Source organism: Panthera uncia, chromosome D2, assembly GCF_023721935.1.
Source record: "Panthera uncia isolate 11264 chromosome D2, Puncia_PCG_1.0, whole genome shotgun sequence".
Classification (NCBI taxonomy): domain Eukaryota; kingdom Metazoa; phylum Chordata; class Mammalia; order Carnivora; family Felidae; genus Panthera; species Panthera uncia.
In genome coordinates this window covers 53,550,032-53,563,558 of record NC_064818.1, presented here as the reverse complement: position 1 = coordinate 53,563,558, position 13,527 = coordinate 53,550,032, and the positions used below count along the sequence as shown (strand labels likewise).

At 43.2% G+C, this 13,527-nt stretch overlaps 1 protein-coding gene and 1 long non-coding RNA gene across 4 annotated transcripts in view; one reads left to right on the top strand and one right to left on the bottom strand.

The window, feature by feature from the left end:
• BLNK (B cell linker) overlaps positions 1-13,527 on the top strand; it is a 75,159-nt gene that overhangs the window by 19,415 nt on the left and 42,217 nt on the right. For both annotated transcript variants that reach the window (XM_049646459.1, XM_049646460.1), the window contains exons 2-3: positions 5,361-5,426; positions 10,002-10,051. In XM_049646459.1, coding sequence (XP_049502416.1) covers positions 5,361-5,426; positions 10,002-10,051 — 116 coding nt within the window. The remainder of the gene's footprint in view (positions 1-5,360; positions 5,427-10,001; positions 10,052-13,527) is intronic.
• LOC125933420 (uncharacterized) lies at positions 899-12,396 on the bottom strand. 2 transcript variants are annotated; one of them, XR_007460953.1, is made up of 4 exons: positions 12,183-12,396; positions 11,577-11,687; positions 10,865-10,961; positions 899-2,111 (listed from the first exon to the last, which is right to left on the bottom strand). It is a non-coding gene; the product is annotated as an uncharacterized LOC125933420 (long non-coding RNA). The 2 variants fall into 2 exon arrangements; XR_007460952.1 differs by lacking the exon at positions 899-2,111 and having other exon boundaries at positions 10,045-10,961; positions 12,183-12,387.

Here is a 13,527-nt window from a genome sequence, read left to right as displayed (position 1 = left end):
TGGTATGTTCAGAGGGTGGTCTCCTGGCCAGTAAAGTCAGCACCAAGGAAATTGTTAGCAATGCAAATTAGCCGACCCACTACCGACCTACCCAATCAGAAGCTCTGGAGGTGGGTTCACCATTTTCAGAGCCCGTGATTCAGGTGCAGTTTACAGTGGGAACCACTGGTCTATCAGATTCTAAAGTAAACCACTTCCTTGAAGGCAAAAAAAAACCTGCTGCTTACTTTCAAACAGTGATTTTTTTCCAACTCAGTACATTGTGGGATCTAAATCCTCTGAGATCCAGGCTCAGCCCGGGTCACACTACTTCAGAGTATTGTTAAACAACTAAGGTTGTTGACATTAATTCAAAAGCTTGAAGAAAATTTTTTAAATCAATGACAAAGGAGAGAATGTATAATTTGATTTGGTTTATAGAGAAATAATAATTATAATTATTTATATAATGTATTCACCACTGTAAAATGTTGAAATAGCATGCTACTTAAAAAATACGTTATTGGGTGCCTGAGTGGCTCAGTCAGTTGAACATCCAACTTCAACTCAGGTCACAAGCTCTGCGTTGGTGAATTCAAGCCCTGCATTGGGGCCCCCTTCAGATCCTCTGTCCCCCTCTCTCTGCCCCTGCCCCACTCGCTCTGTCTCTCTCAAAATAAGTACACTTAAAAAATACACTATTGACATCTTTTAAAAAATATATCAGATGAGCTTTGTTCTTCGTTCATTTTATTTAGTTACCTGTACGTGGCTGTCTCTTCATAATTTAAAGAGTAGAACATTGTGCTCCTATTATCCTTCTGCCATCCATGGCAAGATATCTCTGAAAGGGCTAACCAAAGAGAAGCTTGCTTTTTTTTTTTTTTTTTTTTTTTTTGCCTATTTTCACCTACACACGACTTCTCACAGTGAGACAGCTGGTATTTAAATCTGGGAACAGTCCAGCTGCACATGCCTTTGCATGTGCTTTATGTTGTAGTAGAGGGGGAAAAAAAGGGCTCCAAAGACGGTACCAGAGAGCTGTGCATCAGGCAGTGTGTGAATAGTTGATAAAAGGAGCTGAGAGCATCCCCAGGTCTTCTTGGTTTGGCGGACACTGTTTTCCAGGTAACACTTGGCTGCTGAAACAGTCTGTGAGCCTCAAGTGTTGAGTGAACGAGAGGCAGAGGGAGGGGAAAAATTTTGAACACAAGAAGCATAATTTATGAAGCAACTGATTATTTTAATAATCTATAATGAGGGGCGTCTGGGTGGCTTAGTCGGTTAAGCGGCCGACTTCAGCTCAGGTCATGATCTCGCGTCCGTGAGTTCGAGCCCCGCGTCGGGCTCTGTGCTGACAGCTCAGAGCCTGGAGCCTGCTTTGGATTCTGTGTCTCCCTCTCTCTGACCCTCCCCGTTCATGTTCTGTCTCTCAAAAAAAATAAATAAATGTTAAAAAATATCTATAATGAAAATAATTTAAGAAAGGCCAAGAAGTATCAAATACCAAGTTGAGCGAATGACAGAATTACATGAAACTCTTTTGCAACAATTTACGCCTGTTTGTCTACACCTGCAGCAAAGTTGCTTATACAAATCAGCCCCTGGCTCCCTCTTACTCTGTCTGTGTCTCGCTGCTGACAAATTTCAGACAGCGTCCTTCACTCTGGCTCATCTTGTCCTTAAACCTGGTTAAGGTTTAATTTAGTCTAAAGGCATTCCGTTCAGTTACATCAGCTTACAGCGGGAGATGCCCTCTGCTCTGCACTGGAAATTATTACATTGCTTCCCAATCAAACCATTCCAGCTTCACTCTCTGTGTCTCTTTCTCTTGTGCCCGGACATCTTATCTCCCATTTTCCCTCATTCCTCTGTCTCAGAGATTCCCTATAGTTCTGCAGGAAAAGGAGATGGGGCGGGGGGGAGTGGTAGGCACAGGTTATATGTGAACAAACTCTAGAATCCCGAGGAGTTCCGAAGCAGCTCAAAGTTCGAGCTTTAGGGACCCTCTGTGTATCTCGGTTGGGCAGGTGGTCCTCCTTCACCCTCATCCATTCTCGTCTCCCTGCTGCTGAGCCTGGTGCTCTGCTGAGTTCTCATATGAGTAGAATCCGTGAGCACAGCCTCCCTAACTGGGGATAGAAAACGCCATCTCATTTCCTTTGTTACCCAGATTACTGCTTGGCTCCGACCCCTCCCCACATCCCAACATGGGCCCCTCAGTGGGTCCCCCAGTTCTGAAGACAGTTCCCCAAGATGTAGCCTAAAGGATGTCCTAAAAGAAGTTTCTCTTCTGCCACTCCACCTTCCAGCCGTGTTCCCTGTGCACTCAGCTCTTCACGCCACGGAACACACCCTTGCCCACAGCCCAGAGGCTGCAACAGGATAAACAGGATACCGCTGAACATTCAGGGGCAATGGAGAGGAATTGTCTTGGTGCAAATGCCTAGTGATGGTGCCCGGCATGGCTCTTCTCAGAACTGGAGCCCAGACCCAGCCTCAGGTTCCAGCCAACACTCCACCCTTGTATCCCTCCCCTCCTCTCCACCACTTCAGCTGTTGTTCTTCAGTATTAGTTCCTAACAACCATTAGACGGAGAAGGGAAGAGAACTCCCTAAGATCCCCAGGACGAGTTCCCATTCCTTGTTTGAGAACTTTCCTTTTCCCAAAATAGTTGAGGGTAAGAGGGTCCATCCCTACCCTGTAAATCTCACCCCACTCCTTAGTGCCCAAGGGCCCCTCAGTAAACAACTACAGCAGAACAGCAACCTAGATGGGTTAGTTAGCCTTAAATTAACACTTAGTTGCAGACGCCAACAGGCTGGCCAGGCAGAGGCCCCCCCACCCCCCAGCCCAAGCCTCCTCCCTGCTCTAAACTCCTCCACCCACACTGAAGAGCTTTGCAACATGTGCGTCCTAAATCCGTGCTGAGCCAGAGATTATTTCCCCGGATTCCCCCCCACCAGTCAACAGGGTTTTGGAGGCCTCTGCCAAGCTGAATTGTGCACCACTGTTCGTATTACCTAATGCAAGGCCTAGCTCCGAGAGCAAGAGAAGTGTGCATGCAGGTTTGCGGGAAATAGGTTTCTCCAAGAGCGAATGCTGTGGACGAGATTTACGTTTTGATAACTATAGGGCCCAAATGGTTTCCTCAGAACAAAGGAAAGGCTTGCCTGAAGGGTAAATTCGGCTATCCTACTCTTTCAGAGCAGAACCGTGTGAAATTATACATATATGATTTACATTTATATATAAATAGAAATAATAAATATATTTTATATATTTATACACACCATTATTTACATATACACTATAATATGTAAATGTGTATTATACATAATATGTGAACATATTTATTAGATATATTTACATGTAAATATAAATATATATAAGTAACATATTTACATATATATTTTTTTAAGTCAGAGAGTTATGACGGAAAAAACCATGGCCCAACATTCCAACTTTTAACATTTTCCTCTATTTATGTATATAAAAACAGATAATAAAATGATAGATGCACAAGCTATGAACATTCAACTAATATAGAAAAATCTTCATTGTAAAGTGAAAGTCTCCTTTTTATAAAGCAGAAGCCCTCATCCCCACTCAAGCCTCCAGCCCTCGCTCTGCCATTGGTACAAGGGCACCCAGCTATGAGGACAAATAGAGACTGAAATCTGTCTTTCGCTATTTGCCAAGCTGTGTGCCTGGCCACTGAGCAATGTCCACTCAGAAAAAAGGGTACCTTGGGGTGTCTGGGTGGCTCAGTCGGTTAAGCGTCTGACTTCAGCTCAGGTCACAATCTCACGGTCCGTGAGTTTGAGCCCCATGTCGGGCTCTGGGCTGATGGCCCAGAGCCTGGAGACTGCTTCCGATTCTGTGTCTCCCTCTCTCTCTGCTCCTCCCCCGTTCATGCTCTGTCTCTCTCTGTCTCAAAAATAAATGTTAAAAAAAAAAAAATTTTTTTTTAAAAAAGAAAAAAGGGTACCTTTTCCTAATTTGTATGAGGACGCTGTATTGACTTTGAAAACATTCTTTGAATAATTCCTTGCATATCTTTCTAAAAACTTATGCACCTACCAGCACATATGAATGTATGTGTCCTTGGCAATCCCACAAAAAAAAACACGATACACATTATTCTGAACTTCCCTTCCTTTCCTCCTTTTTTCTTTTTCTCCTTCACCGTATTTGTGTAACTTAATAGGTATTGGGGATTTTCATGTATCAGCAATACTGATGTGTGCTTCTTTTTTTTTTTTTTCTTTTTTTTTAAGGGTCTGTGGTATTCCATTGTATGGCTTTATCAAAGTTTATTTAACTAGTTCCCTTTTAATGATTGATGGGCATTTAGGTTGTTTCCAGGTTTTATTTAGTGGGGAGGCAGGAAGGATTAGGGTTATTACACAAATAACATAGTACATAGTGGTATAGTTTTATGACCACGTTGAGGATGGCAAATCCCTAGCAGTAGAATTTCTGGGTCAAAAGGCATGGAGGTTTTAAAATTTAACAGATATTAATCATCACAAATTGCATTCCCAAGAATATCCATATTTTGGTGCGCCCGCCACCCCGCCCCAGGGTATTATCACATTAAGTTTTGCCAATTTGATAAGCAGAACATATCTCATTGTTGTTTAGATGCAAATTCCTTAAAAAATAAGTCATGTTATCTGTTAGCCACTCGTCCTTTTCTGTTAGCTGTATGTTTACATGTTTTGCCCATTTCCTATTGAATTATTAATCTTTTTTTACTGAGTCGTAAGATTTCTTTGTAAATCATAACACATAGTCTTTATTGTTCTTGTGTTGCAAATATTTCTTCCAGCACGTCATTCATCTCCTGATCTTGTGCATATTCCTTTTGTTCTACAGAATTTCCAAATGTGTAGGCAGTCAGATTCATTAATCATTTTCCTTATGGCTTCTGTGTAGGTACAACTTTCTAGTGACGGTTTTTCCAGATTCAACCTAGTAAAGTTAACCAAGAACTCTTGTGCCTGATTTCAGCCCACCTGTCCTTCAAGGTAGCCCCATCCTGGCAATGCGAATGCTCTAAGGACAATAAGTGATGAACAGTGAGGTTTTTCAGAGGGCTTTTGCCTCCCGTGTCTCCTAAAAATGAATAGATCTGGAAACCAGAATTCCTCTTCAGAGCCCAGACATTCAGGGGACAGGGACACGGCCCAATGACCACGTTCCTTACATTATCAGTCACGCTTTGCTTTACTCAAGTAGCAGATGGTCGATTAAATATGATACGATTCTCACTGGGGGCTTATTGTAGGGTTTTTTCTCCTTTTTGTATTCCCTTTTGACTTTAAAAAAAATCAACCTATTATTAATATTTTATGTTTGATTTTATTTCTTGCAGGCAACTTCAAAAGATGGTCCATGACATCAAGAACAATGAAGGTGGAATAATGAACAAGATCAAAAAGTAAGTTGAACTCCATAGCACTGTATAAGCACCCATTTACATAATTAACACATCATCCCAGCCTGTGCTAAGTGGAAGAAGACAAAGTTCTCCGTTGCCTGAGTGAGGAGTTGCAAACTTTTTAGCATGTAACCCTTTCTAACTCGTGGCCAGAGTCCATGGTGGTCAGATCTATGTTCAGGAAACATGGCAAATGAACGGGGTGATGCTCAGGGCCCTTTGCTTTCCCCTCTCATTGCAGTAAAAGTGAGCTATGCCACTTAAGATGGCAAATGTCAACAAAGACCTTTATAGAAACAGGAAAATCAGCTTCTGTAACTATGTAGTTAAGGGCCACTAGGACATGGTTGGAGAAATCCAAAAGAGAATTTACAAGAACACAGCCCTAGCATCTTTAGGATGCCATACTTGTTTTCCATATTTCAATTTTTGTTTTTTCAGTTATAGCCTTAAAATGGAGTTAAAAAAATTTTTTTTTAATCTTTATTTTTGAGACAGAGAGAGAGAGAGAGAGAGCGCGCGCCCATGAGCGGGGGAGGGGCAGAGAGAGAGAGACACACAGAATCGAAAGCAGGCTCCAGGCTCTGAGCTGTCAGCACTGAGCCCGTCGTGGAGCTCGAACTTGTCAACTGCGAGATCATTACCTGAGCCAAAGTCGGAGGCTCAACTGACTGAGCCACTCAGGCACCCCTTTAAAACAATTTTTTTTAACGTTTATTTATTTTTGAGAAAGAGAGAGAACATGAGCAGGGGAGGGGTAGAGAGAGAAGGAGACAGAGAATCCCAAGCAGACTCGGTACTGTCAGTGCAAAGCCCGATGTGGTCCTTGAACCCACGAACCGTGAGATCATGACCTGACCAAAGTCAGATGCTCAGCTGACCGAGCCACCCAGGCACCCCAAAATAGTGTTTTCAGTTGGCATTTGGAGAAGGAAACTAGAATTCCAAATCTTCCTGCACATCAGAAACTCTTCAGTTTTTTTAAAAAAAGAAAATAAAAATTGTACATATCTATATTCGTCACGTAAAATCTAAATTAAGAGGAAAGGGGAGATGGTATTCCACTAAGTTTTTGTTTAAGTTCTTTTTTTCAGAAAATGAAAGTAGTCGTCATTCACTAGAAAAGAAAAAAAATCAAAGAATTCAGAATTGCATAAAGTCAAAATCTCCTCCTTCCCCATGCCCCACATCAACCCACTCCAGGACAATGGACATTGTCCATTGACAATGGACTATGTCAATACGCACATATGTATATTGACATAGATGTAGCACTTACCTATACATACATACGTTTTCGTCATGAATGGTGCTATTCTCCATAAAGCATTCTACCAACCTGACTTTGCTTAGTGGTTTTACTTAATGTTATATCATGGATATCTTTGTTTGTTAGTATGTAAAAATAAACCATATTCCTTTTTGAATAGCTGATTAATAGTCTGCTATAAATCCATTATCATTCATTTAACCAGCTATGTATTGGTGGACACTTTTTATTTTTTATTTTTTTAAGTTTTATTTATTTATTTTGTGAGAGAGAGAGTGTGTGCATACACGTGAGCAGGGGAGGGGCAGAGAGAGAGGGACAGAGAGAATCCCACAGGGCTCAATCTCACAAACTGAGATCATGACCTGAGCCAAGATCAAGAGTCAGAGGCTTAACTGACTGAGCCACCCAGGCGCCCCTGGTGGACACTTTTTAAAGAGAGGGAGATGTGGGAGTTTAAACAGGCATATTCTTGGAGGGCAATTTGATAAGATCAATCAAAATTTTGTGGCCATTTCTTTCAGTTTAACTGCCATAAATAACATTTCAATAAATAGGTTTTGTGGACTTTGAGTATAGCAGAAAGCTAAATTCCTGAAATGAAATTTCTAGATCGAAGAAGTTATGCCCTTGACATTTTTGTTGATATTACCAAATTGTTTTCCAAAAATTTTGTACCACTAATAGTGTATAAAAGTTCATTGACCTATACCTTCAGAACACAGTATGTTCAGGAGCATCTGGGTGGCTCAGTTGGTTAAATGACCAACTCTTGATTTCAGCTTCACAGGTCATGATCTTGTGGTTCCTGTGTCCCAGCCCCACACTGGGCTCTGTGCTGACAGTGTGGAGCCTGCTTGGGATTCTCTGCCTCCCTCTCTCCCTGCCCCTCCCCTGTTTGCACTCTCTCTCTCAAAATAAATAAATAAACATTAAATATATATGTATAGATTATATATAATATAAATATATAATATATATTATATATATATATAAAGAACAGAATATCTTCATTCTTTGGTCTTTGCTAAACTTGAAAGAAATCATGTTTTATGGTGTTTTTAGACTATAAAATGTAAATGAGTCTCAATATGTATAAGTGATTATCATAAAATCGTTAAAACGGTCTGCTTGTGGGGAACTGGTCATCTCCTAGAGGAGGAGACTTTGTCTGTCCTGTGGCAGGGAGAGGCATGTGATTATTTTCATTTAATACTTCTGACACATACAGAATCTCACTGAAATGAGAGAAGCCTGCGAGTCATTGTTTTAATCAATTCTAGATTAATTATCCCACAGTTGCTAGTTTTATAACACACGACTTTTCTTAATAATATGAAGCCTCTGTATAAAATGTCTCTCTATTCCATGGTCGGTCATACTTACACAGTAGCCACGGAGCTCACATATTTTCAGACAGTTTCTATTTTTTTTTGTGCCCATTGTTCCCAAAATGCACTTGTACTTGACAAATGTTTCTTCTCAGCTTGGGAAATCTGGCTGCCATAGTCATTACCCTGGGTGAAGTCAGTGGCCCTTTGGTTCTAAGGGACCTGCAGTTAAGCTCTTACTTGTTGCCAGGCAACAGGTGCTACCTTGAAAGGAGGAAGCACGGTTGAACACTCTGGTTTCCTAACACAAGACCATGACAGAGTTGTCACTGGTTCATGGCCAAATGAGAAAATAAGGACCTTGAAGCGTTGGGGGTTGGCATGCAGCTGCCAGCTGCTGAGTGAGACCCAAACCACAGCTTTTCTTCCTGGTTGGTGTTCAGTGACCAACAGCCCTTTCCTGAGTCTGTCCTTTATTCGGAGATGATAACCTTCATACATTTGGGAATATTAAAATGCCCTTTCTTTTCTTTAATGAAATGATGGCAATAATGGGGAATGGTTGGTTTTCAAAATTTTTTCTCTTTCAGGAATAGACCTGGTACCATTCCTTGTTTGTTTTTGAGGTTTTTTTTTTCCCCTATAACACCGTGGATCATCTCTGTCTCTGGACCTCATCATACATCTAATGATAATATCTTCCCAGCACACCCTGTCTTGCTATGAGAATTGAATGAAATGATTGATCTGAGAACCTTGGGGCAAACAAAAAACAGAATTTCTATGCAAATATAAAAATTGTTATTTTTGAAACATTACAATTCTGGTTTATCAGGCTTATTTTTTGTAATCAGACATGAATTTCTGTGCTGCTTTTTTCCCCCCAAGGAATGAAATATGTTTTGCATATAATGGTTACCTTATATCCTGCCTCTGTAAAAGGATGTGATGTTTTAGTAAATAAAAGCTACTGGATATAGGTTCTATTTATATATTTTTAAACTTCTTTAAGCAAATCATTCTTAAATAAAATGGGCAACTATTATTAAGAATAATAATTTACTAGAAATAGAATGGGAGGTGGTGTCAAAACTTATAAAAAGCCTAAAAATTGGGGTATATTTTTAAAATGTAATTTTAAGTTTCTTCTTGTAATGAGTAGGGAAGGATTGTGAATATTCAAACATTCTATATATGCCTAAAGATACTAAAGTAGTTTTGAGAGTGCTTGAAACAGTTCAACTTCTAAGTAAGCTAAATATCACAATCCCCACCCAGGAACACTCACTGCTCTCTTATTTGGCTTTTTTTTTTTTTTTAAATAGTGCAAAAACAGTGTCAGTCCAACCTACAACCAAAGTGCTCATTATAACTAATATTTTTCTTGTTGTTTAAAGCATTGAGGTATTAAGTTATTTCTTTTAAGTTTATTTTTGAGAGAGACAGAGACAGCATGAGTCGGGGAGGGGCAGAGAGAGAGAGAGAGAGAGAGAGAGAATCCCAAGCAAGTCTCCGCGTCGCCAGCACAGAGCCCCATGCGGGGCTCGAACTCACAAAACCGTGAGGTCGTGACCACAGTAGAAACCAAGAGTCAGACGCTTGACTGACTGAGCCACCCAGGCGTCCTGCATTGAGTTATTTATTAAAACAGAGTTCATCTTCTATTACCATCTTATCAACCAATTAACAATTTTCTTCCCTGAAGCTCTGAACTCAGGTGACTATTCCACCACCTGACTTCACCTTTGCCAAGTCACAGCCCCGTTGTACACTGGGGAGATGAGGGAGCTAGGAGACCTCTGATCAATGGCTTTACTACATTTATAATACATTTAGTCTTTCAATGTGATGGGTCCAAAAGAAGCCATTATTCTATTAGTTATCTGTCTGTTATCTCTATATTTGCTTATATTATGGGCCTTGACAACAGTTGTCCTACCCACTGACCGTTTGTCTAATGGTTGTTATCTATAGGCTGAAAGTCAAAGCACCTCCAAGTGTTCCTCAAAGGGACTATGCCTCAGGTAAGAGTATTTCTAAAATACTTGGACTCTCGACTAATTTCATGTTCATATTTAATTCTTGAAAAGGGAACTATGTTCTACTCATTTGAAAACAAAAGGTGCCTATCCTAATGCCCAAATCTATTAAGCATTTGACTATAGTGGAGATGTAGTACTCCATCCGTCCATCCATCCATCCACTCATCTACTTATCAGACATTAAGTATTGTCCATGTGCCAGGTACATACAAGATTTTAGGTGGAGATACAGTGCTAACCAAGAAAAATATAGTCTCCACACTCATAGAATTTATAGCAAAGAAGAGTATCCATTCATGATCTAAAAGCAATTAGGGTTCAGGGTGATGGGGAAGCACAAAGTTTTATGAAGGTCCTTACAGCAATGTCTAATCTAATCTGAGGTGGAGGCTGTGTAGGACCCAAGCCACCCAAGTCTGGTGACTGACCTTTTGGACCTCTTTCCAGAGCTCACTGGGTCACAGAGTGATACAAACATATATACATACATGCCCCGTCCTGACCTTTGAAATCTACCTGATCAAAAGTCAAGGGAGCTGCTTAGTTAACAAATGAGAACAAATTCATTCTTCTCTCCCAAGTTCTAAGCAAGAAAAGAAAACAGACTACACCTGCTAAGTAACCCAAGTTGTGGTAGGAAAGTCATGGAATCATGGAGTGTCAGGTTTAAAAGGAGCCCCAGGGGTCCTACAGCCTGTATCCAATCCAGTGCTTACACCTGCTCCCCCCACCATGTGCCACAAGTGAGGTCCACTTTCTGTTTGGACGTTTCCGGTGGTGACCTCCCACACCTACCTGGGCCTGTCAAGGGCAGACAGCTCCGTCAGGACACAGATGCAATCCATTTCCTAGTGACTCCTTAAGTGTGTCCTAATGGCCACACAGCACAAGTCTGTAAACACCAAATAAAAGAGAAATAGAGTGGGTCTGTGCAACGTCAAGGATACAATTAGGAAATTAGGTCACTTGAAGGGTTTCTTCTCTGGACTCGGTAACTCCAGGTGCTTCCGCTGTTGCACACATTCTTTGACTCGTTCAACAAATATTACACAAGTGTGCCCCGCGTGGTGCTCACGCTACTAGACATGGAGTTGGGAACAAACTATAGCCCCTGACCTTAAGGTGCTTAATGACTAGTGGGGAGCAGATAATAGATAAGAAAGGCAATAGGCAGATACTCGCCTAAGGTCACACTGCTAGTGGATTGAAGCTCCCTGGCCATTCCACAAACCCCTGAGCGGTCAGAACTGAACCAGGCCCCCGTCCCTGTACCCTTGGGCCCTAACTCCCAGGGGCTGTTGTAATCATTCTTCTCCCACCACTGATGTCATTCAGGGAGGAGATCTGAGCAACTGCAAAGAGGACAGACCTCGGGACAAAGGAAGGTAGTCAGACAGAGATTCTTGGGCAAATGCCCACCACAGAAGCACAGGGTGTACCTCCCAACCCTCTGGCCACCAAAGACGGGAAATATAACACTGCTCTGCCCTTGCCCTGCTGTCCTTACCGAAGCCAGCATTCACTCGATTTTTCATCTCCCCGGCTACACTCTGACCGGCGGACCCCGCAAGGCTGACACGGGGAGAGCGGCTTGCACCATCAGTCCTGCCTCGTGCAACTAAGAATAGAGGAATAAAACTTGGACTTGAAAGTCCTTTAAGGCTGGAAAGCCCTGAAAGACCACCCAACCTTAGCTTCTCACTTAGGGATAACTGGAGCCCAGGCAGGCCAACTGGCTGCCCAAGGCCCTACAGCCAGGCGATGGCTAAGCTGGGGCTAAGCCCTCCATGTCTGCACACCCACCCCGTTAACAGGGCTCTGGGAAGGGCTGAAGGGATATTCAGACAAAGGGACTTTCTGAGATGTTAGGTATTTAGTTGCAAATCACCTCTCTTAGCCAGCCCAAATCTGCTCCCCACATGGTCACATCCCTTTCTTCTCTTGGGGTACACCCAGGGGTCCTGGACTGTCCACCGGCTGCCTCCCCCACAGTTTCTGTAGTTCTGCTTTCTGTTCCTTCCCTGCGTCTGTCCCCACCACCGCATCTAGTCCAGCCTCCTTCCCTCTTTCCTGCGTGCCACTGCGGTCTTCCCACTGGTTCCCTGCATCTCACCACCGGCTCTGCATGAGGAGAAGCTGGCAGGCCCGGTGGCCCAGCGCGTGGCCTCCAGTGCTGAATCAGGGCTACAACTGAGCCTGTGTCAGACCCACAGTTTGGAGTGCGTGTCTCTCAATGCTGGTCTCTGGTGCTGCTGCTGATCTGGAAAGGAAAGGCCCAATTCACACCCTTGCCTTCACCACTTCCCTCAAGCTCTTGCCACAGAGTCCTTCACCGTCCTTCCATTCCCATTCCCGAGACCCCTAGTCTGGTTCAACCTTCGTCTCTTTATGCCTGAGCTACTCAAACACCATCGTCATCAGCCTCCCTACCTCCAGCTTGTCACCGGGACCTACAGTGGCCTCTGGGGGTGGAGCGCCCCCTTGGCTGGCAACGAATCTGGTTTTGTTTTCTTCCCTGACTCTCCAGCGCAGCTCGTTCACTCCAGGCACCTCTGTGCCTTATGGATGCCCCTTCTAGCCATCAGCCAAGCCCTGCTTCTGGGGCTGACACACAGGCCCCAGCCTTAAGAGATGGAAGGAGGATGCCCTCTTTCATCTTCATTCTGTCACTCAAGTCCTGCTCGTCCTTCAAGGCCCAGTTCAGTCCCACTGCCACCACACAGCCTCGTGTGAGCTCATGCAGCACCCTTCCTGGAGCTTTCCCAGCATCTGACCATGATCCCAGGTGTAGGGACATTTGTCAGGAAAGTTTACACTGCCCTGGGTTGTCATCAGTGTGATACATGGCTGCCCTCCTAGACTCTAGGTCTATTCCCTCCATGGCTCAGTGAGAAGATCTTGGACTTTGGGGTCCTTTAGCCCTGGGTTAGAATCCTGGCTTTGGCCCCTAAACACTGTGAACCTAGAACAGTTTAAAACTTCCCTGAGCCTCAGCTTCCTGCTTGGAGATGAGAGTGCCGACCTATCCTTCAGGTTATTATGATCATTAAAGTAGGTTGATAGTCACACACGGCTCCCGTTGAGCCCTTACTCTTATCAGGCACCCTTCTGTGCACTTTCCCTGGGCTATTTCATTCTCTCAAAGCCCCATAATATAGGCACTATTAGTCATGTCCGTTTCAGTGACGAGAAAACAGATATCCAGAGGTTAAGCAACTTGCCTGTCACACTGCTAGCAAATGGCAGAATCGGGATTTTGATCAAGGCAGCCTGACCTGAGAGCCCAAAGCTCAAAACCCCAGTGTGCACACTGAGGTGGGGTCATCGTGTCGTTCTCACATGTCACATAGTGCTGTGCCCACAGGCTTGTGGGGTGGGGCATGTGAATCACAAAGCCTGGGCCAGGCAAGGGGAGGAGTCCCTCCATTGTGTGGCATGGGATTGTGACACCGTAAATG